This window comes from Lissotriton vulgaris, chromosome 8 (assembly GCF_964263255.1).
Source record: "Lissotriton vulgaris chromosome 8, aLisVul1.2, whole genome shotgun sequence".
NCBI classification, from domain to species: domain Eukaryota; kingdom Metazoa; phylum Chordata; class Amphibia; order Caudata; family Salamandridae; genus Lissotriton; species Lissotriton vulgaris.
In genome coordinates, this window is record NC_141696.1 from 417,794,518 (window position 1) to 417,819,434 (window position 24,917).

The window sequence follows — 24,917 nt, forward strand, 5'->3', positions numbered from 1 at the left end:
ATGGAAGACTTGCATTATTATCTTTTATGATCAATCAGATATATTTCCCCTACCATTACTATCTATCCAGACACTCAATGAAATACATACAAAGTCAAAGGGTACATTAGACACATTAATCAGTCTCAGTCTCATGATCTACATTGACAATACATATACCACCTAAAGATCACTAATATGAATATTATTTTTAATGAAAACTTTCTTTTTTTTTACATAAACATACAGTTTTATTAGGAGTGTTTTATAGAAGTGATTTTTAAACTAAATATGGGTATTTATGTTTTAACACTTATTGCACTTTTTTAATTCATCGCTTTGCACTTTCTATTGCTTAATTTGAACAATGTACAGGGCTTTGCACTGATTCAACAAGGCTATAACATTACAGCTATATACAATGAAAACCTATTTTTCTATAGTCCATCTATCACAATCAAGAACCCTATGAGTTGTAATGGTTCCATCATGACAATACTATTATATCAGACTGGCAACCACTAGATTTAGAAGTAGATATAAAATGGGTAATGGTTGGACACAGAAATCAGAGGCATTTGATGCCAGTATACAAGACTAGCCATATCCACCCAGGACTTCGTGAAACATACACTATAGTTATGTTTTTTCACATAACTTGCCACTCTAGGATATTAGAGGAAATAGTATTGACACCTGACAATTCAACTGCTAACACTGTAGTTTTGTGTTTTTTTTTACTGCATACATAGTAGCTACTGTAAGATCAATACGATGTAGTGAGCACATGAGTAGTTTAAGGCATTTAAGCTTCCAATATGGGAAACAATCTTTACAACGCAACTTTTACAACACAACATCCATTACATCGCATGCCATTATAACGCAACCATCACAACGCATGATACTACAACACATACCACTACAACGCATGTCATTACAACGCGTAGTACCCTTACACTATCCAACACTTACCCTACTGTTGCACCCCCTGGAGTTTGAATAGTAATTTCTACCCATACACTATCCAACACTTACCCTACTATTGCACCCCCCTCGAGTTAGAATAGTAATTTTTACACCTACACTATCCAACACTTACCCTACTGTTGCACCCCCCTGGAGTTAGAATAGTAATTTTTACCCCTACACTATCCAACAATTACCCTACTATTGCACCCTCCTGGAGTTAGAATAGTAATTTTTACCCCTACACTATCCAACACTTACCCTACTGTTGCACCCCCCTGGAGTTAGAATAGTATTTTTTACCCCTACACAATCCAACACTTACCCTACTGTTGCACCCCCTGGAGTTAGAATAGTAATTTTTACCCCTACACTATCCAACATATACCCTACTATTCCACCCCCCTGCAGTTAGAATAGTAATTTTTAGCCCTACACTATACAACACTTACCCTACTGTTGCACCCCCCTGGAGTTAGAATAGTAATTTTTACCCCTACACTATCCAAAACTTACCATACATGCAATGTAATGTTATGCATTGTAATGGTATGGGTTGTGAAGGTAGTATGCGTTGTAATGGAATGCGTTGTAAATGTAGTTTTTAAAAATTCGTTGTAATGGCATGCATTGTAATGGAATGCGTTGTAATGGATGTTGCGTTGTAAAAAATGTGTTGTAAAGGTATGCGTTGTAAAAGTATGCGTTGTAACGTCATACATCCTTCCAATATCGATGATGTATGCAACTCAGGGGCAATTCAAGTAGTCACTGTGATTGTCAACGCATTTATGCTGGCATTTAATACTTACATAGGAGACTATAGATAAACATCGTAGTGACAATGTTTTCGTCAAACATGATGAAGAAAATGTCCTCTGTTGCTTTAAGAATGTATTCTTAACATTGATTTATAGCAGGATCAAATATAATACCGGCTGGTGTATAATTTTGCTTATAAGATGTTGTTAGCAATCACAAGCCTATTTATACATTTGTGCGTATGTATTTATTTATTTATTCAACGATGTATACTAACACTCAGCACTTTGGAAGTATGTCTTCCATGTCTATGGGGGGTCACGTGAGGCCATGGGTAGTACTTAAAACTATGGTAAACAAACATTCCACTATGTGATCAAGGTTACTAAGCCAGCCGAAACGCGTTGTGACAGTTCTTGGTGAACAATAAAAACATACTTTGCCAACCTGAAGCAGAGTTTGTGCTGGTGCTTCATCGCCGTGTGGAGGTTGGAGGCAGCAAACTGGTTGTCATATATATATTTTGTGGGGTCCCTGAATAAAGAAACCTGTGGATCTTGATCCGTTCCTCCAGAGTGCTGTTATTTTTCGTGAAGCGAAAAATCTGAGCAGAATATATATATATCAAAGTTCCCTCTCCAACGGAAAGCGGGAATAACAACACCATGTGTAAAATAGTTAAAATGAATAAAAGAGAGAATCATGTAAAAACGTTTAAGCAAGGTGGGTTTATTAAAACCTCATCCCAAGTACAGCCTACAGCAACTGACTCAGTCAGAACCTAAGACAGAGTCTGTTCTAAGAACATAGAACACAGGTAAAGAACATGGAGACTTAAAGGGGAAGGGTAGCAAGACATCACACATCTCCCTTCTATACAGAAAGAAAAGAACAAAGCTTTAAACATAGTCTTTCAAATAAGAGGGAGCTCTACGAGTTCTTTGACTTCTCTTAGGTGGATGCAAAGACCTATTTACAGAAGAGTAAGAATCAAAGTGGAAATTATTGCATGAATTATCAGCAACATTAGAAAAAGGCAAATCAGGATTAACAACAACTACACGACTCTTATTCCAAATTCTCCCATCATCAGTCTTGACAGCATTTCTAAAGATTTTAATAACAGTCCTAATGTTGGTGTATTTCGACCACGGTTTACGTCCCACAGGAGCCTTAATTTTAACAAGATCACCTATTTTGACCTCATGAGGAGAAACGCTTTTCTTAAGATCAAAATATGTCTTGCGAGCATCCTGTTTGAGTAACTCCCTGGTTCTCCAATCACCAACATCATTATTGACAAGACCCTTGTTCAGACACATCCACCCTGGACACATCAAAGTGTTAGGAGCTCTTCCTTTGAAAAGCTCAAACGGGGACCTTCCAGTAGTAGAATGCGGGGCAAAACGATAAATGTTAATCCTGTCCTGGAGAGTGGACTTCCAATCTAAACCAGAAGATCAAGCCAGTTGTATAGATTCTTTTAGAGTCTTATTGACTCTTTCTACAGCACCATTAGTTTCAGGATGGTAAAGTGAACACCTTTTGTGAACAATTCCACATTTCCTTAGGAAGTCAGTAAACATAGAAGAACAAAACTGAGGACCATTGTCAGACAGAAGACTATTTGGAAAGCTTTCCTTATTAAATACAGGCTCCAGAAACTTAATAACTGAATTAGATGTAATTTCCCTGACAGCAGAAACCTCGATCCACCTAGAGTATAAATCAATCAACACAATGAGATAAGGGGTATCAGAAACACCAGAGAGAGGACCAAAAATGTCAATAGCGACCTCATCCCACGGATGACCAGGTAAAATCCTCTTCACCATAGGCATTTGTCTTGTTTTTAAAATTTTGTCACTGGAACAGCATTCAGGACATTCACGTACCATTCTCTCAATTTCTAGGTCCATGCCAGGCCACCAAAACTGCATGCGAAGAAACTCTTTTGTCTTGACAATGCCTAAATGTCCACAATGAGCAAGGGACAACAACTTACACCTTAGAGAGGCAGGGGGAACAAGTTTGGTACCACGAGTTAAAAGTCCATCACACACAGACAGTTCATCAGAAACCAACGACCAAGGCTTATCCAAGCGAGAATTATTCTTCAAGGAAAGAATAACCTTCAAAATATCTTCATCCTTCTCCAGCTCAGATCTCCATTCAGACTCAGGAATTGCACCATCAGTCACTTCACACACATTCACAAACTCTTCTGGATCAGGCAAATCATCTTCTTCAGAGCACTCTGTATCAACTAGCCTTGATAAGCAATCCGCAGACCTGTTGGCTATGCCAGGAATATACTCAACCTCGAACTCAAATTCTTGTAAAGAAACAATCCATTTTCTTATCCTTGATGAGATGGCATCCAAACCTTTCTTTGAAAAGACTTCTTTCAGAGGTTTATGATCCAACAAAACACAGACTTTTGTCCCCCAAATCAAATTTTTAAACTTTCTTAAACCCCAAAAAATTGCTAAAGATTCCTTTTCTATTACAGAGTAATTTAACTCTGAACCTCTGAGACAACGAGAGGAACAACAGATCAAAGAATCTTTACCATCCTTTTTTTGAACGAGACCAGACCTAAACCCTTATCACTTGCATCTGTAAACATGACAGTGGGAAGACCAGGGACAAAAGCATGAAGAGAAGGTGCTTTGCTCAGATCCTTCTTGATGCTTAAGAATTCAGATTTACAAATAGGGGACCAATTGAAAGTTGCATTTTTTACCGTAAGTTTTCTTAAGTTATGTGTCTTATTTGCAAAATTAACAATGAATTTACTATAAAATTCTACCATACCCAAAAATGAGAGGAGCTCATCTTTGCAGGTAGGTTCTTTTACTTTATCTATAGCTTCAACTAACTCCTTCTTGGGAAAAACTCCATTACAAGTGATGCGATGACCCAAGTAATTAACCTCTTGTACTCTAAATTTACATTTTGCTCTCTTCAGAGTCATGCCTGCTCCTTCTAGACGTCTCAGAACCAAAGAAACTCGACTATCATGCTCACCAACATTGCTACCATAAATTAACAAGTCATCTTGATAGCACTTTACACCAATTAATCCCTTCAAAATTCTTGACATGATTCTCTGAAAAACAGAGGCTGCAGAAACGAGGCCAAAGGGCATTCTTCTGAACTTAAATGTACCCATAGGTGTTATAAAAGCAGTTAAGTCTTGTGATGAATCATCTAGCACTACCTGATGATAGGCAGAAGCCAAATCAAGAGTGGTAAAGTATTTTGCCCCTTCTAGAGTGCAAACCATTTCATCTATATTAGGAAGGGGAAACCTATCAACTATGACCTCCTTATATAAGGATCTCAAATCAATGCAAAGGCGAATTTCGCCGGTGGGTTTCTTCGCTATCACAACAGGAGCAAGCCATTCTGTTGCTTCAACTGGAACAATTATGTTGTTCTTGATAAGCTTATCTAACTCCTCCTGTACCTTAGCCTGTTCAACAAGTGGAATTCTCCTTACTTTAGCTACAACTGGGAGCGCGTTAACTTTCAATTTTAGGAGATGTTTGTAGCCAAGTAAACACCCCAATTCATCTTTGAAAACATTAGGAAATTTCTTTGCCAAGGACAAGGATAAGTTTTCATCACTCACAGTATTAGGTGTATCAGTTATTTCATGAATTTGAACTTGAGGAGAAGCATTGGGATCAAGGGTAACCCCTAACTGTCGTTGATGAAACCAACCCAACAAAGCATCACCTTTCTTGGATACATAAACTTTTCCCACAATTATGCGAGAACCAAGTTCAATTACAGCCATGAAATATCCCAACATTGAAATAGGTTTGTCACTATAACCTAAGGGTAAAATATCGCATCTATGCATTTTCACGTTTTTTGCAAACAATTCATTAAACATTTTCTCATCAATGATGGTTATCTTAGAGCAAGAATCAAATTTAAAGTTTACTAAGGAATTTTCTACCTTGACAATGAAAGAAGGATGATCAGATTTATCATCATTCACCTCAAAACAAATTGATCTTACTTGAGGTTGAGGCCATCTTCTCCTTGAATTATCACTGTTTTGAGCTTTCGACCTGCAAAATTTAGCATAGTGACCTTTTTTGTTGCATAAGTTACATGTTGTCTTAAGGGCAGGACAAATAGGAGAATTGGCTAAATGATTACTCTGACCACATCTGAAACATGAAAATCTAACATTTGAAGAATACATATTTCTCTTCACTTTCTCTTCCGAATTTACACCATCAGTTTTTTTTATCAAACAAACAGTCTCATCGACTTTTATTTCCTCTTTTGACTCAGAAGTAGAGGGTTTATCTTTTTCTTTTTTAAGTTCTCCAACACATTTTGTCATGTGTTCAACTTGCTTCGCAATTGTCAAAACTTCTTCGAGAGGTGGTTCATCTTTTAACCAAAGTTCCTTCCTTATTTCATCATGTCCACATCTTAAAACAAATTGATCTCGAATTCTCTCATCAAGGGTTTGTCCAAAATTACATGAGGATGCAAGTTTCCTTAAAGAAGAAACGTAATCTTCTACTGATTCATCTTTCTTTTGTTCTCTCAGACCAAAATGATATCTTTCCATGATTGTGCTGAGCCTAGGTAAGTAGTGTCTATCCAGTTGTAGTATTGCTATTTCGTATTCATTTAGATTTCTTTGTTCCGCAGCTGAAAGATCTGGTAAGTGCTCAAGAACATCTTGACCTTCGCCTCCTAAACAATGCAAGAGAAGTGAATGCTTTCTTTCCGCACTCAAATTTGTTCCGCATACTCTTGCATAATTAGCAAAAATCTTTTTCCACTTTTTCCATTTCACGTTTGGTTCACCTGGGCTCGTTAGAAAGAAAGCTGGCTGAGTTACGTTTTGCATGTTATATTTATTTACTGTGTTAGATGAAGAGAAAATAAAATGAGTCTTTTGATGAAGAGAAAAAAAAATAATAAAAAAATGAGACTCCTGAAAAGGTAAGTTGAGTTTTGTTTAAAATCAAATTGTCATTTTCTTTTATGCACTGACATATGCTTATTTATCCTTTAAAGTCCTTTAAAGAATGTGTATAACTATCCTTGTTTTATTAGAAGGATGAATTTATCAATGGTGTCTTTCTAGAATAGTACTGAGAACTTATCTTTGTTGTGATAATTCTAATTTAGTTAATTTTCTTTTATTTTTTTTTTAGAATGTGGATGAGTTTGACAATGGTGTCCTTCCACTATTGTACTGACAATGCTTCCTTAGTACAATAATGGGATAAGAATGTAGAACGATTGAACAAACAGGTTGTTCTAACTTTGAGAGTGTTTTCCACTCGTAGAACGTGCAGCGTTTATTGGAATGGCTGACACGCAAAGTTCCAATGTTAATTCTTTTGATGCGCAGCGTTCAATTACGTTGGAACGCACTGTTGACACGCAGCGTAGATGAGAGGCTGGACGCAAGGCTCACGTGTGAGCAGCGTCAGCATGAGCAGCGCAGAACCTAAGACAGAGTCTGTTCTAAGAACATAGAACACAGGTAAAGAACATGGAGACTTAAAGGGGAAGGGTAGCAAGACATCACACCATGTCTTGGATGTATAAAGAGTTTATTTGTCAGCTGCTGTACGCGTTTCGCCTGTCCTGCAGGCTTGTCCACCAACAGTGTGAAATAAAGTTAAACACCATTTTAAACACTGCAAACACTTGTCACATAATTAAACTACACAATCAGTGTATTGAACAAAAGACTTGTATTTCTCATTTGCCCAGCTTTGAAATGCGCTAAGTTTCAAATTGGTTAACACAATGCCCACATAATATAAAAGCTTTTGAAATTTAAGAATCCATTCATTTCATTGCGCTTTGCCGTGTCAGCCCAAAGTTGATTACCAATCGCTAAATGCGGGGGATCAAGCAATGTAAAGTTGACTACTTCCACAGGTCATTGAACAACAGACTCGTTGTTTAAAATAGCCCGACTTGAAATTGTGGAAAAATTCAACCTAATATCCGTAATGCATCCTCAAAGGAAACTTATTTATCTACAAGGAGCATTATAAGAGTTACAAATTACACGCATTACATGTTTGCAGTGTCGGCATAAAAATAAGTAACCTACGCTCGACACCCGAGTTCACACAAAATGTACGCGTAATAACGCAAAGCAGATATTACACAATTATGGGCTAGTGCCTCAATTTACATGTTAAGCAACTCATTAAATGGCCACTACAAAGATGCAAAGCCAATTATGGTAATTAAACAACCGTCCCCTAGTTACATCTGCATTGACAACAGTATAAATGTGTACAGTCCAAGTGGGCATCTCATACATGCTGACTAGGACATAATGTATTGAAAAATATTAAACTATTACTCCAGTGACAAGTATAATGTGCTTAAAAATCCCACTACCACCTAAAATTGTGAATTTTCATGATCATAAAAACAAACAGTTCGGCAGGAAGCAATATGTAGCACAACATTTACAGGTCAGTATGCAGATCTTCCTCCATGTTCAAACCAGCTGGTGTCTACCAGTTTAGTTTGATTATGTATGTTGATTCTAGTCTTCTCAGACATTTCTCACGGTTGCCTCCTCTCTCTTTCATCTTGACTGAGTCTATAACAAAGTAAGATAGACCGGCTATATTTTTCTGATGGCATCGTTCAAAGAGGCGTGCCACTGGATGATTTTTATCCCCGGTTTTAATCGCCCTTAGGTGTGCCAACTAGCCCACCTGGAACCTCCAGTATGCGCCAGGGGGCTGCATTGCAGAGGTGTAATGAGGCTATGCCCCTTGTTACACCTCTCTGCAACGCAGCCCCCTGCCGCGTTTGCAGAGGGGGAACTAATTCCCCTTGCATACTGGGGGTCCCTGGGGGCCAACTAGCCCACCAGGAGCCTCCAGTATGCGCCAGGGGGCTGCATTGCACATAGGTGTAATGAGGCTATGCCCCTTTTTACACCTCTCTGCAACGCAGGCCACTGGCGCATTTGCAGAGGGGGGACTAATTCCCCTTGCATACTGGGGGTCCCTGGGTCATATCTGCCTAAACACCGATATTCCGAACGATTGAAAATGACTTTTCTTGAGAAACATTTGGATTTGGATTATCATGTCCTATACTTTGGAATTTTTGAAAGACTGACTTTGAGGATGCCATAAATTACTCAAGTCTGCCCGAATTGTGTGGGTAAAATCGATACCTAGTCACTTTGAATAAGAATGGACTTACGTCTCGTCTAACATTTGGAAGAAATATCTAGTTATATGACAACAGGATACAGACATAACTTGAAGGAAATAAGAACGCCCTGAAGAAGTTCTGTTGTACAGAACGACACATTTCCGCTGGCTGTGGTACATAAACTGAAGGAAAATAAAAGCATTTGAATATACACCAAGATTCAGCGCTTCAATAAGGACTCTAAGTGATAAGATTTGATTGGACTTATTGTGCAAGTTTTGCTGTGCCAAACTTTGGATTATTCTCCACTACTCTCTACTACTTACTCTCTCCTACTCCACTACTCTCTAATACTCACTCTCTACTACTCATTCTCTACTACTCTACTACTCTCTCTCTACTACTCACTCCCTACTACTCACTATCTACTACTCTCTACTACTCACTCTCTACTACTCTCTACTACTCACTCTCTACTACTCTCTCTCTACTACTCACTCTTTACTACTCACTCTCTACTACTCTCTACTACTCACTCGCTACTTCTCACTCTCTACTACTCTCTACTACTCACTCTCTACTACTCTCTCTCTACCTACTACTCTCTACTACTCACTCTCTACTACTCACTCTACTACTCACTCTCTACTACTCTCTACTACTCACTCTCTACTACTCTCTCTCTACTAGTCTCTACTACCTACTCTACTACTCACTCTCTACTACTCTCTACTATTCTCTCTCTCTGCTACTCACTCTCTACTACTCTCTACTACTCACTCTCTACTACTCACACTCTACTACTCTCTACTACTCACTCTTTACTACTCTCTACTACTCACTCTCTACTTCTCTCTACTACTCACTCTACTACTTACTCTCTACTACTCACTCTCTACTACTCACTCTCTACTACTCTCTACTACTCACTCTACTATTCACTCTACTACTCTCTACTACTCACTCTCTGCTACTCTCTCTACTACTCACTCTCTACTCTCTATTACTCATTATCTACTCTCTACCTCTCTCTACTTCTATCTCTACTAGTCTCTACCTCTCTACCGCTACCTCTCTACCTCTACCTCTACCTCTCTACCTCTACCTCTCTACCTCTCTCTACAAGCACACATATACACATATATATATGCATATGCATTTATATATATGTATGTGTATATATATATATATATCTATATATACATACATATATAAACATATATAATCTGTATATCTATATAAACACAAATATAAATGCATGCATACATATACATATATGCATACATATGCATGTTATTTACATGAAAGTTTAAAAAACACTAATAAAGGCAAAGCAAAAAAGCCACCTCATTACAAACAGAATGGCTTTAACTTAAACGAGGGCGAGATCTATTGCATTTTCAATGCTTGTTTACTTTGGTTCCATCAAGAAGGCATTCAGATGTGTCACACATTTGCCATAAATTATGAATGTTAGCACTCTAGTTGCTCATCAGATCACTGTAGTAAAGCTACTGCTCACGAGGGAAGTCTGCTGCTGGTATTCAAAGTGCATGTGTCAGAATTTTTTTAATGAAATAGAAGAGGATTTGAGAAGTCACTCAAAATGTGCCCTAATTTTTCTTTCGGAAGCACTAATCATACTTTCTATGGCAAAATGAACCCCCTCATTTTGTTCCTTTTTAAATTAAATGTTTCCAAACTTACCACTTCATTCCAATCAAGATGGCTTCTGGTGTGCCATACTTTTGTCATAAGTAAGACTGTCAGCGCTCTAGTTGTTCTTTAGAACACTCTGGGACATTCTGTCATTGGGCTATACTTGGGCCACATATGGGTGATATTTGGGCTACATTTTGGCTCTTTTGTCTCTGGTGGCCATCTTGGGAGACTTATTTGTTATGAAGTTTCCTAATTTTTTCATTTACTACACATTTGCGCAATGGTGAAGGAAGGGGCAGGGTCTGAAGTGATATGTGTGCAAACACACCCTATGGCGCATTTTAATTTGGTGAATTCATTTGTCTTCAATCCTGAGGGTCCCTGGGGGCCAACTAACCCACCAGGTACCTCCAGTATGCGCCAGGGAGCTGCTTTGTAGAGAGGTGTTCAGAGGCCATGGTCCTTTTTACAACACTCTGCAACGCAGCTCCGTGGTGCTTACTGGAGGTACCTGGTGGGCTAGTTGACCCCAAGGGACCCTATGGATTGAAGAGGAATTAATTCTCCAACTTAAACCGCGCCACAGGTTGTGTTTGCACACATGTCAACTCAGGCCCGCCCCCTCCCTTCACCACTGTGCAAACGCACCCCGTGGAGCGTTTTAAGTTTGGGGATGAATTCCCCTTGAATCCTGAGAGTCCCTGCGGTACAACTAGCCCACCAGCTACCTCCACTAAGTGCCACAGAGCTGCGTTGCAGATTGACCCCAGGACTTGCCCCCCCCGGGCTAATTAACAACGAAGCGCAGGAGCCCGCGCTTCATTTAGTTTTGCTGCAGCGGGATGTGTGGATCCTACGTGAATCCAGCTATTTTTTAAAAAACAAAATTAATTTGAGGGGCCTTGGCGGTCCTTGTGGGACCCCCTGAGCAGGCAGAGGGGGTCAGGGTGTTTATACCCTGCCCCCTTTGCGTGTTTTGCGTGGTTTCTTTCACTGCTTTCTTGTGCCTTGGTTCTACGCAGGCACAAGATGGCAGAAACACTTCCTGGTTTGAAGTGTTGACAGCCGAATATCATAAAGCTGGTGCTCGGGAGGATCCGCGGCCTAGATATATATATGTTTTTACTTTTGAATTTCTCAGCAACCACTGAACGGATTTACACCATTTAACAAAAAGGCACGACTCTGAACCAAGGGCTACCTTTTTGCCAAATTTGGTGTAGTTCCGTTCAGCAGTTCGGGCTGTAGCTGCAACTAAAGGTTCCTACGGGAAATTGCATGGGGAAAACACGTTTTGGGACCCCCTTTTTTCTCGGCCCCCGCTTGATGAATCACTGTGAAGCTTTCAGGATAAAAGCGGGCCGAAGCTGAAAATTTAGCGAAGATTCGTCAATCGGCGCCAACGTTATTGGGAATAGAATGTTGCGGATTTCCTATGGAAAATAGGTCTTAACTATAACTACCTACTGGCGACCGCCAGTAGGTAATATATACCCATGAGCAAGGCGGCCACGCCGAAACGCGTTGGGTATTTGTTTGGCATAAGATGCATTAAATCTTTCTATGGAGGAACGATACTTTGTTGGTGATTCTGCAGGCGAGGAGTGAACGTGTGCTTGTGTACACGGTGAGCGAAAGTGTTAAACCGGGCGACCTGGGACACGGAGGTACACCGCAGCTGTTAGTTGTCCCGGCAGTTTTTGGAGGTTGGAGAAACGCGTATATATATATATATATATATATATATATATATATATATATATATATATATATATATATATATTCATCTCAAATGATCCCGTCGCAGAGGGAACTGCTTATGTCGGTGCCAGCGTTTAAGACCGGGAGCGTGTCTCAGTTTATTTCAAAACAAAAAGGATCGCGCGGCACTCTTCTTGGCAGTAGATTTATTTCACAGGTCTCTTGCAAAAACTCAGAAACATCACTAATCACCTGCAGCAATGTGATACAAATATCTAGTATCATCATAGTACCTGTAGCAAGAGTGGTACTGGGGAGACTGTGAACTGACACAGAGCTTTGCCATGAGCTTGACACATATATTTCTCTACAGCTGCAGAGATTAGACAGTAAGACAGGCGGGTATTGTAATGAAATACAAGTACTACCGGCGAGGATACTCCAGCAACACATCATCATGGGGAACATCGTTTTCAACAAAACTTTTACCACGCACTACCATTACAACGCAGGAATTACAACGAAAGTCGTTACAACGACTTTCGCTGGAGGGCGCTGTTGGATTGGGAATAGTTTAATTTTCTATCAAACACCTTCCCTATTATCCACGGAGACTGGAGTTGGAATAGAAAATTAAACTATTCCACTATCCAGCACCCCCCCAACTCAAGTTGTTGTAACGACATGCGTTGTAATACCTGCGTTGTAAAGGCATGCATGGTAAAAGCATGCGTTGAAACGTCATACAACCCATCATCATTTTCCTGACAACCAAGATGAGAGCAGTGAATTCAGGGCTGAGCTGCAGGATCACACTACTCCACCCTCCTTCTCTCCCAGCCTGTTAAGGATGAAATAGCAACATAGGTGGGTAGGAATACAGGTGGGTTGGGAGCCTATAAACATGCCACTACATATAACTCATTTTCTTTTTCCAACCTGAATAAGCTGACCTATCAGCAGAAGCCTTTTTACGTCTCGGCTAGAGAAACGCGCAAAGCGCATTCTCGCCAGAGAACTATAGCGATCATTTCACCCTAGAAAATCCGACAAAACGAGACAAGAGCTGTGCACGCGTGCAGCATTGTGAATGGGAGAGGGAGCGACAAGAGCTCGCCATGCGCAGATTTGGAAGCGCCCACAATCACGGCGCCAGCGTCTCCGCCACGTGCCGATAACTGCTCTCTTCCTGGCCGGCTTTACGGAAGGCAGCATGGCGTGCGGTGCCACTCTGAAGCGGCCCATGGATTTCGAGTCCCTGCTTAGCCCCCAGTCCCAGTCCCCTAAGCGCAGGAGGTGTGCCCCGCTGCCTGGGTCCCCTGGGGGACATTCCCCGCAGCGGTTCGGTCTGATGTCCCACGGCAAAGAACAGCCTCACGGAACACCACCGCATCTGCCTTTCGTTGGGGAGCGACGCCTCACCCCAGGTAACTGCAGAGGAGGCTCAGGCCGGGTGGCACAGGGAAAGCAACGACATGGGTGTTATCCGGGGACAGTGATCTGATGATGCACCTCGGGCACGGGGCTGACGCAGTTATTCACACAGCTCTGATGATGCACCTCGGGCACGCGGCTGACGCGGTTATTCACACAGCTCTGATGATGCACCTTGTGCACGGGGCTGACGCAGGTATTCACACAGCTCTGATGATGCACCTCGAGCACGGGGCCGACGCAGGTATTCACACAGCTTTGATGATGCACCTCAGGCACGGGGCCAACGCAGTTATTCACACAGCTCTGATGATGCACCTCGGGCATGGGGCCGACGCAATTATTCACAGAGCTCTGATGATGCACCTCAGGCACGGGGCCGACGCAGTTATTATTCACACAGCTCTGATGATGCACCTCGGGCACGGGGCTGAGGCAGTTATTCACACAGCTCTGATGCTGCACCTCGGGCACAGGGCTGACACAGTTATTCACACAGCTCTGATGATGCACCTCAGACACGGGGCTGACGCAGTTATTCACACAGCTCTGATGATGCACCTCGGGCACGGGGCTGACACAGTTATTCACACAGCTTTGATAATGCACCTCAGGCACGGGCTGACACAGTTATTCACACAGCTCTGATGATGCACCTCGGGCACGGGGCCGACGCAGTTATTCACACAGCTCTGATGATGCACCTCAGGCAAGGGGCCAATGCAGTTATTCACACAGCTCTGATAATGCACCTCAGGCACGGGGCTGACGCAGTTATTCACACAGCTCTGATTATGCACCTCGGGCACGGGGCTGACGCAGTTATTCACACAGCTTTGGTAATGCACCTCAGGCACGGGGTCGACATAGTTATTCACACAGCTCTGATGATGCACCTCAGGCACGGGGCCGACGCAGTTATTCACACAGCTCTGATGATGCACCTCGGGCACGGGGCCGATGCAGTTATTCACACAGCTCTGATGATGCACCTCGTGCACGTGGCCGACGCAGTTGTTCACACAGCTCTGATGATGCACCTCAGGCACAAGGCTGATGCAGTTATTCACAGAGCTCTGATGATGCACCTCGGGCACGGGGCTGACGCAGTTATTCACACAGATCTGATGATGCACCTCGGGCACGGGGCTGACGCAGTTATTCACACAGCTCTGATGATGCACCGCAGTTATTCACACAGCTCTGATAATGCACCTCAGGCAGGTGCTCACAGCTGTTATTATTCACACAACTCTGATGATGCACCTCAGGCACGGGGCTGACGCAGTTATTATTCACACAGCTCTGATGATGCAAATCAGGCAGGTGCTCACAGCTGTTATTATTCACACAGCTCTGATGATGCACCTCAGGCACGGGCTCACAGCTGTTATTATTCACACAGCTCTGTTGCGCTCTTTAATACTCTTTACTAATAACTCTCTCCTAACCACTATCGACTTCTCACTGTAGTACTTACTGTGTGTGTGGGTGCTAATGCAATAGGTCTCGCATATGTACGTGATGAAGCTATTGGCAATGTAAATGTCAATGCCATTTATTTATGATTTAAAAAATAAAATAATAATGAGCAATGCCAATAGCTCTACCTTTATTGCTGCAGAGACCATTGCATTGTTAATGCTTGTTTTTAAAGGTAAGATTTTCATAAGAATCACCTTCTTCTTTTTTCCCAGACCTGCACGTATGTTTTTTGTTTTAAATAAGGATGATACCCTTAACTATTTGAGGCAATTAGTGTAATTTCTTTTGCATTCTGGGGCTAACAATTTGGAATTAAAATGTTTTGCTCTGCGGCTAAAAATCACTGCAATGTAAAGTACTGTTCTTTAAATAGTCTAGTCAAAATTGACACATCACTTATGTGCCATTTGTCAGCTAGAAAACAATGCATTATAAGAATAAAATACAGCTAAGCGGGATATTCCAGGTAACATTCAAATAATGGGATTGTCTAAAAATTCACTCCCTGGTATTTCGTGCTTCAGTAGGGTCATCGGGCTCCACGATGACTTTGCATTTCCCCAGAAAAAATATTTAGGGTACATCATTAAGCAATAACTGTCTACCATCTGTACCAAATAGTCTTATTACAGTATGGGGGCCGAACACTGTTTGGTAGGAGTCTCATTGTTCACTTAGGGAGCCCGTGTTAACCTTTTCAGGCAATTCAGGTAGCTAAAAAAGTGGCCTACATCTGCAAATCAAGTCAGTTTTTAGCTTCTAAAGACACACTGCATGGGTATTTTGTACGGTATGGGAGACTGCATGTATTTTTATTAGCTAAAGGCAATGTTTGAGGTAACATAAGGGAAATCAAGAGTAAAACTGGCCCACCTGGCCATAAACTGCTGAAAACAACCGCCCACACACTGACTTGTCAAACCAGACGATCAGGCAGTACCTGATTGCCCTTTCGGCCATTCCAACCCTGCGTACACTTAAGCATAACATAACATTTAGGCCTTCAACGTGACAGCTGAGGTTGGAGAGAGACAGATATGCAATAACACCACTCACAAGGGCATTTCTCTTGGGAGAAGTTTCGCAATTTTGAAAATTTAAGAAACTGAACACAAAATGCCCCCGTTGTGAATATAAAAAGAGAGAGCCCATGTGTATGTTGCTGTTAAACTGTTCTAGAGATATGCAGGAAGTTTCTGTCACCAGACCTTTGCCACCTACAAATCGCCAACTTGCAATGATGCAGTAGACGCTTGCTTTAACAGCTCAGGCGGCTTTTTATTCAGCAACTTTGTCGAAATGAATAATGTAATATATAAATGGTTAGAAAAGCAATATGAAGTATGCCAAGACAGCACAATTTACATTGACTATTACCAGGATTACATTTTTTTTTATTGTGAAAATAGCATAAATTAATCCAAGATCAATGTTTGCCGTACTTTAACTTTTGTTTAATTCTATTAATTTACGAGAAAATAACTGTTAAACAGTCCAACTGTTTAATTACATTTGTATATATTAATTTGGTTTTAATCAACTGTCAATAAATCATTCATTCTCTCACAAAGGGCACTATGTAATATAAGGAAAAAAGGCCCACTTATTGTACTGCAAGTTGTCTATGTGCTCCTCGACCTTACCAAAGCATTCGACCTACACCCTCCTACTCCTATTTGGTCGTATAATTCCTAATATTCTGATTGGATATAGTTTGGTATACTTTATCCGATACTATACAATTCATCTGTTGCAATGAAACTGTGCACTACAGCACATTCTATACGAGAGTGTTCAACAATTTAGAATTATTGCCAATAAATCGCTTGTTAAAATTTCTCCGCAAAATATCTAAACTCGATAATATGAAACGCATTTTTCTTTCCGACTTGTTTTCCCATATGTGATGAACGTGCTTCTAGTCAAATTGAGTGTTACAACAGACGTCTGAAAAATGCAGGCATAAGGCACTTTGGTAATATGCTTCTGTTGCACACTGCACACTTTTTCACAGGGGAAGCAACTCTGTTGCCCTCATATTATGTGGAAAGAGTAGTTAAGTGGAATTTCTGCCTCACTGTGCATATATTTCATTATGCCTATATCTGACTATGTAATGGTTTGATGTCTCCCTACAGGCTTACCATCAATGCGGAATGCCAGCTGCAGCTACACAACTTTCCGATGGATGAGCACTCCTGTCCTCTTATATTCTCCAGTTGTAAGTCCCTCTCCAGTGCATTTGTAAGCTGTGGAATATGTTTGGTTAAGATTTGTTTCTGGCATCCTAGTGACATAGAATACCAGACCTATTGACTTCTTCATGGAGCTGCATAACAATTTAAGGTCTGAATTCTGATCCCTGTGCAAAACAAGAGTTTGCTTGTTGATCAGAATTATGAGTTGTGTGCTAATTATCACACCTTGTAGTTTGTATTACTCTTAAATTCCGTGGGTCAAACCTGCTGCAAGTTTGTGAGGGAAGAAGGCCCAGAGAAGGAGGAAAAACATGAACAATTTGGTGATTCTGCTTGTTATGCCTCATTTTAATGTTGAAAACTCAGACTAGGGGATATTTACCACACACTTTAATTACATCACCTTGGATAATTGGTATTTACCTCATGTAAAGACCTCACCATATGCTGATCAACTTGGGGAAGGGCTTTAGAAGTATAATTAACATGCTTCTTGTACAGTGTATATCAGAGAGTAGCTGATTGTGTTTACATATTCAACCTACATATTAATTAGAGATGTTTCTATTGTAACGTCCTATTTGTATTGAAATATTCATGTTTGTTTATGCAGGAAACCAGAGGATTATTATAGAATGCAGGGTTCAATTTTAAGCAAAACTTGTGTAAAAGGTGCACAACTACTCAACTGTGTTTAAATACTTCCTTGGGTTTCATTACTTTTTTGTAATAAAATGATCATGTAAACACATCGATTGTCATAGGTAGCCCTACATGTTTTTAGGTGTTGTCCTTTGTCATTGTACAACTCTTTTGGGGACACGTTTATCACCCAGTAAGGTAGATAACAGGGTTTCTCTGTTGACCATTTAGCATAAAATAACAATTTTGTGGGGATTTTGATCTGAGTTCAAATGTTGAGAGGTGTCTGCCTTTTTCGTTCACTTTGCAGGTTTCAGTGTTGGTGGTGATAATCTTCCTCGTGGTCTCAATCACCTTTTCAGTGATCCAAAGTTAAACTTTTTTACTGCAGTATAGAGCATTAATTGTGTGGGGGAAACATCCTTTACAATGCAACTTTTACAACGCACTACCATTACGACGCAACTTTTACAACGCAAGTCATTACAATGAATTGCGCTGGAGGGCGCTCTAGGATAGGGAATAGTTTAATTACTATCCAACTCCTTCCTTACTATCCACGGGGACTGGAGTTGGAATAGTAAATTAAACTATTCACTATCCAGCGCCCCCAATGCAAGTCGTTGTAACGACTTGCGTTGTAAAAGTTGCGTCGTAATGGCATGCGTTGTAAAAGCATGCGTTGTAATGACATACATCCATTGTGTAGCATGTGTGTTCCTTTTTTACAACTTTCAAACATAACAAGTGGTATTTCGGCATCAAAGATTGTACAAGAGAGAAACATTTGGCTCAGGCAAATTCCATAAAATATCTAATCAAGTAGAAAGATGTGGAAAACCCACCAGCACCACAAATAGTGATTTTACAAACTTTGTGCCAGGACTGCTTATTTTATTTACACTAAAAACTCAAGCATTACTTTTGCACACATACCCAGTGGAAAGTGTGGTGTTGGTATTTACTTTGCAATGCAATCCAAGGTTTGTTTTGGAAAGTTGGCCAAAGTTCCACACAGTAGCGCCCCCAATAGAAGGCCCCCTTCCAGTACAAAACCTATGCTTGACAGATTACACATATCCTTGTACTATGGTAAAAATAATTTTAATAATATTAATTCTACTTTTGTAAAGCGTAAACTTATTACCCCTGAGGTATCTAAGGGTATCGAGGCGCTGGAGGCCAATAGGGAAATTTAGGGGTCCATTAGGGTGGCGGGCGGATTTTCCCCACCAGGCTGGCGGTAGCCACCGCCAGTCTGGTGGGGGCAATCTGCCCGCCATCCTTCCCTGTATTCCCCCGCGCCATATTAGAATGGCCGGGGGGGACCAGGGCGGAGCAAAACACTGCCCGCCACTTTTCCGCCCTGGTCACATTGTTGCGGCCGGGGTGGAAAATGATTAATATGGTGGCGGTGTCAAGCAGACACTGCCAGCCATATTATGATGGGCTGAGGGTGATGCCTTTCCGTGGCGGCATCGAAAGGCACGCGGTCCAGAGTGAAGTAGGGGGGTATTGCACATGGGGGGGTACCTGTGGTACCCCCCTTCATTTGCATTAACAAAGCGGCAGGCACCGTGCGGTGCCAGCCACTTTGGTAATGCAAATGCAGAAATGCATTTCTAGCATTGTGGCGGGCGGTGCTCTCAGCACGCCCGCCACAATGCTAGAAATGCAGGATGTGCCCGCCACTGTGGCGGGCACATCCTAATGCTGGCTTCGGGACCCCCGCCCTTAAGGCGGGCAGTCCCGTTTACCGATAGGGTGGCATCCTAATGGCCCCCTAAGTGAGGTATTGCCCAGAGTAACACGATGCTGCCGCCGGCGATCGAACTATGAGCCCCGGTGGCAGCTGCTCTGGCTGCTGTGCCACACCGCTCCCTAGCAAGGGTCTCTGTATTGGCACAGGGCAGCCTAACGTGCACCAGATCTGGACGAGAGAAACAGAACCATATATTAGCAGATCTGGAGCTGTTTTTCACTTTCCCTTTGACGCAACTCACCACAGCAAGTTTGGTTGTTGTGCTGCGTTATAGTTCAGTCAATTTTCCCCACAATTTGCTGCTCTCCCCTGGTAAGCCGCACACATAAAGTTGTATTATGTTGTGTCATTACAAGATTTTAGATACGTTTATAACATTATCAGAGGTCTGCAATTCAAACCTGTTGTCATCCACTGCCTTTGAGTTGTATAGGAGGAATGGTCGCCTAGAACTGATGAGTCACAGCCAAAGGCATAACAAGATATTGCTCCGTTTTTACAAACATATCAAGTTTTATAGTTGCTGATATCAATGTTTTTATTGCAACAATCAACTGCATGCTTGTGTATGAATTAACATGTTATGTTAAAAGGTTTCTAAAGCGCTCGAATACCCATAGGTGTCTTGGCGCTATAACATGAGTAGTTTCAATGTACATACTCTGTGGTTGGCACTTCTTAGATATAGGCATGGGACTGAGTGTGACAAAATATGGTTGCATCTTAGGTTTTTATTCTACTGAGATGAATACGTCAACTGTTTTGTTTCCATGTATTTAAGAATCTTATTCGTGAGAGTTATATTTATACTATGGTGCCATTTTTATTGTTTTTCTAATCAAAGTTTTTGATGCCATCGAAAAGCTCCGTTTGTTGCATAAATTGTTGGATTATTTCGGTTCTGACCTTTTTGTTCTATTGTAATATAAAGTCTTAACAGTTTTACGAAATTGAGAATTTCGAGCCATCGAACTTCTACCCGATTATATAAAGGAACGGCCGGTACGTGTTAGGCGCTAGCTGTCGTAGCATAAAGCCAAATGCAGTGTTAGACTGCGGAGACAGGTTTCAGTTGTCCATTACTGTGCATATATGGAGAGCTCTGCTGTGACAGAGGAGGGGGCTGCCCTCTAAAATGGGCTTCATACCTCAAGTCATGTCTCAAGCAAAGCAACCACAACTGGCAATTAGATGTGACATGTCCTGTTCAAGCTAATGACCTTTCCGTTTTGAGTTCTTTCTGCCTGTATTTCCCTGTAATGACTGATTCTGAAACTGACATCTTCAGCTGTAAAATGTCTGCTACCCTGTACCTTTTATATATTATATACCATGATTTTGGGACTGCATTGTCAGCGAGTTGTCACTCATGCATATTTTTTGCCGTACATACCATACTGTGGTGAGGTAATTGTCATGGCCCTTTCTAATTGCCCATATCTAAATTTAACCTCTATATGTTTGTGCATTCCTTGTGGGAGATTCCACACAGCTGTGCTGGACAAGCCTTTCCTTCCATCGGGCATTTCCCCGGTGGGTTGGATTCCTTGCAGGCTAGTTTTTAAAGCCCAAGGCCGTTGCTGGGGCCTCTGTCCCCTTCTGCAGGTTAATTGCAAAAGGCAAAGGGGCTGCAAGAGAGAGGGGGAGGGAAAAAGAGTGATAGAGAGTGTGAGATATGTGAGAGGGAACAGAGAGGCAGGAAAGAAGCAGAGAGAGAGAGAGAGAATGGATGGATGGAAACCGAGAGATAGAGCGACAAAAGGGAGGGAGCTAGAATGGTTTGAGCATTTGTTCCAGGGCTGTTTTAGGGATTTAATATGACACCGAGCTAGCGTCCACACTGTATACTGCAATATTTTATTATGTGCGTGAAGCCAAAACAGTAACAATCAATTAAACCCGGCATGGAACTCCCTGAGGCAATAGTAAAACCGAGTGAAAACTATTTTGAACAACAAGTATGCGTCCACAGCAGGAAACAACCATTAACACAAGAACTAATGATTATCAACCAGTATAGGTACAATGTTCCCGAGTAAGATTAGCATGTAGAGGCCTTTAGCATCAACAGTCTCCAGAAATAAGTAAATTGCTCCCTATACACAAGAGGTACTTTACATGTCAGTATGTATTAGACCTTGCCTTAATGTTTTTGCTGCACAGTTGGCTTCCGTGCTAACCATAGCACGGAATTAGTCATGTTATCAATCCTAGATGAACTAAGAACTCGGGCTGATGTAAAAACACCGAGCGCCCTGGTACTACTGGATCTCTCCGCGGCTTTTGATACCGTGTGTCATGAACAGCTCTTGTCGCGGTTGAGATCTTTTTGTATGAGGGGAACAGCACTTGCATGGCTTACATCATTCCTGCAGGGCAGGACACAAAGAGTACAGTTGGGAGATTTACTTTCCACTTCTGCTCCCATCACCTGCGGGGTTCCAAAGGGATCTGCCTTGTCACCCCTACTCTTTAATATCTACCTGCAGCCATTAATCGCACTCCTGAACAGGATGGACTGCCTAGTATACAACTATGCTGATGATACCCAGATAATCATCCGGCTGGATGATGGCCCGGGAGCGTCCACCAGGTTGCAGGATATACTTAAAGCCACGGTCAACTGGATGTCCGAGAACTCCTTGAAAATCAACCCGGATAAGACGGAAGTGTTGCCCATCTCCATCACGATTATGGTAGAAGAAGTGAGCGACCCAGTAAACCTTTGGGGGCTTGGGTAAAAATGTGATAGGATGGGTAAAATTGCCTCCAAAGGAGTTTGTTGTACTAAAGAAGTTGGTTTAGTTATATAACTACATTGAATGGTAGGTAACTCAATTATCCTGGGTGAAATTAATTTAAACAACTACAATGAACATTCATAAACTTAACTAGACATCACAATACTTGACATAGAGACAAAAACGAATAGACATGTGTATAGGCAAAAAAGTGAATTTTATCAAAATTAAATCATAAAGGGAAAAATACAAAGCATAAGGAATGTGCAAAACAGGAATACAGGATAAATATCACGAAACAAATCAATAATCTCTGTAAAGCCTGTGAGCGGCCTATCCAAAATAAGGTTTTAAAAGAATTTTCCTTTGGATAAGGCTGAGGGTCGACGTTTCGGTCTTTATGGATTAATCTTCAAGACCATCATCAGGACAGTAGACAATTAATATTGTAAATCCCTAATAAAAATAAAATAGAACAATATAACTATAACATAATAACTGAATTAGACATTCATCAATGCGCTATACACATATACAAAAACAGAAAACATCTGACCTAGCTAAAATATAATCTTTATCATATATGACCTATACTAAAAGATTCAACAAGAAAGTGACAATTGGACAGTAGTTATAATGACAACACAAACAGTGAAAAAATTCTGTACAGGAATAGCACTTAAGCTTATTTACAATGTATCAGCTCATTGCAACATATGGTTTGACTTGAAGCTTATTTACAATGTATCAACTCATTGAAATATGTGGTTTGTCTTGCGCCTCGCATTCAATCTGAATTAAAATACAGTTAAAAAAGTTACCCACATTGATAGCAGTTTAACACAGATAAAGCAATTAGCCTATGATACATTAATTTGAAAAATTAATTTGAAAATTTCAACACACAATGAAACTATCGTGTGCCTAGAACTCATAGGACATTTTGAAAAATTAATTTGAAAATTTCAACACACACGGAAACTATCGTGTGCCTAGAACTCATAGGACATTTTTCTAAATATATCCGGATGTATCTTTCATGGCTTGGTTACTATAATTCGATTGGTACCTTGAAACGGTAGCCTTAATACCGCGTGGTGGTAGAAGATGAGCCGGGACAGCGGAAAATCTGTAACATTTAATCAATGGGGGTTGTCAAAATCCGCTACTATGCCATTAAACAAGATACTTTGACGTTTAGCCTAGTTATCTTATTACCTCTAGACTCACGAAGAATTAAGCGCCACGACAAGTCCTAAATGCTAAATTCTTCGTGAGTCTAGAGGTAATAAGATAACTAGGCTAAACATCAAAGTATCTTGTTTAATGGCATAGTAGCGGATTTTGACAACCCCCATTGATTAAATGTTACAGATTTTCCGCTGTCCCGGCTCATCTTCTACCACCACGCGGTATTAAGGCTACCGTTTCAAGGTACCGATTGAATTATAGTAACCAAGCCATGAAAGATACATCCGGATATATTTAGAAAAATGTCCTATGAGTTCTAGGCACAGGATAGTTTCCGTGTGTGTTGAAATTTTCAAATTAATTTTTCAAAATGTCCTATGAGTTCTAGGCACACGATAGTTTCCGTGTGTGTTGAAATTTTCAAATTAATTTTTCAAATTAATGTATCATAGGCTAATTGCTTTATCTGTGTTAAACTGCTATCAATGTGGGTAACTTTTTTAACTGTATTTTAATTCAGATTGAATGCGAGGCGCAAGACAAACCACATATTTCAATGAGTTGATACATTGTAAATAAGCTTCAAGTCAAACCATATGTTGCAATGAGCTGATACATTGTAAATAAGCTTAAGTGCTATTCCTGTACAGAATTTTTTCACTGTTTGTGTTGTCATTATAACTACTGTCCAATTGTCACTTTCTTGTTGAATCTTTTAGTATAGGCCATATATGATAAAGATTATATTTTAGCTAGGTCAGATGTTTTCTGTTTTTGTATATGTGTATAGCGCATTGATGAATGTCTAATTCAGTTATTATGTTATAGTTATATTGTTCTATTTTATTTTTATTAGGGATTTACAATATTAATTGTCTACTGTCCTGATGATGGTCTTGAAGATTAATCCATAAAGACCGAAACGTCGACCCTCAGCCTTATCCAAAGGAAAATTCTTTTAAAACCTTATTTTGGATAGGCCGCTCACAGGCTTTACAGAGATTATTGATTTGTTTCGTGATATTTATCCTGTATTCCTGTTTTGCACATTCCTTATGCTTTGTATTTTTCCCTTTATGATTTAATTTTGATAAAATTCACTTTTTTGCCTATACACATGTCTATTCGTTTTTGTCTCTATGTCAAGTATCGTGATGTCTAGTTAAGTTTATGAATGTTCATTGTAGTTGTTTAAATTAATTTCAC

At 40.7% G+C, this 24,917-nt stretch overlaps 1 protein-coding gene across 3 annotated transcripts in view; it reads left to right on the top strand.

Annotated features, from left to right (window-relative positions):
* The window catches only part of LOC147697113 (gamma-aminobutyric acid receptor subunit gamma-3), a 1,420,783-nt gene that overhangs the window by 250,347 nt on the left and 1,145,519 nt on the right, over positions 1-24,917 (top strand). For all 3 annotated transcript variants that reach the window (XM_086933291.1, XM_086933292.1, XM_086933290.1), the window contains exon 2: positions 17,316-17,398. In XM_086933291.1, coding sequence (XP_086789417.1) covers positions 17,316-17,398 — 83 coding nt within the window. The remainder of the gene's footprint in view (positions 1-17,315; positions 17,399-24,917) is intronic.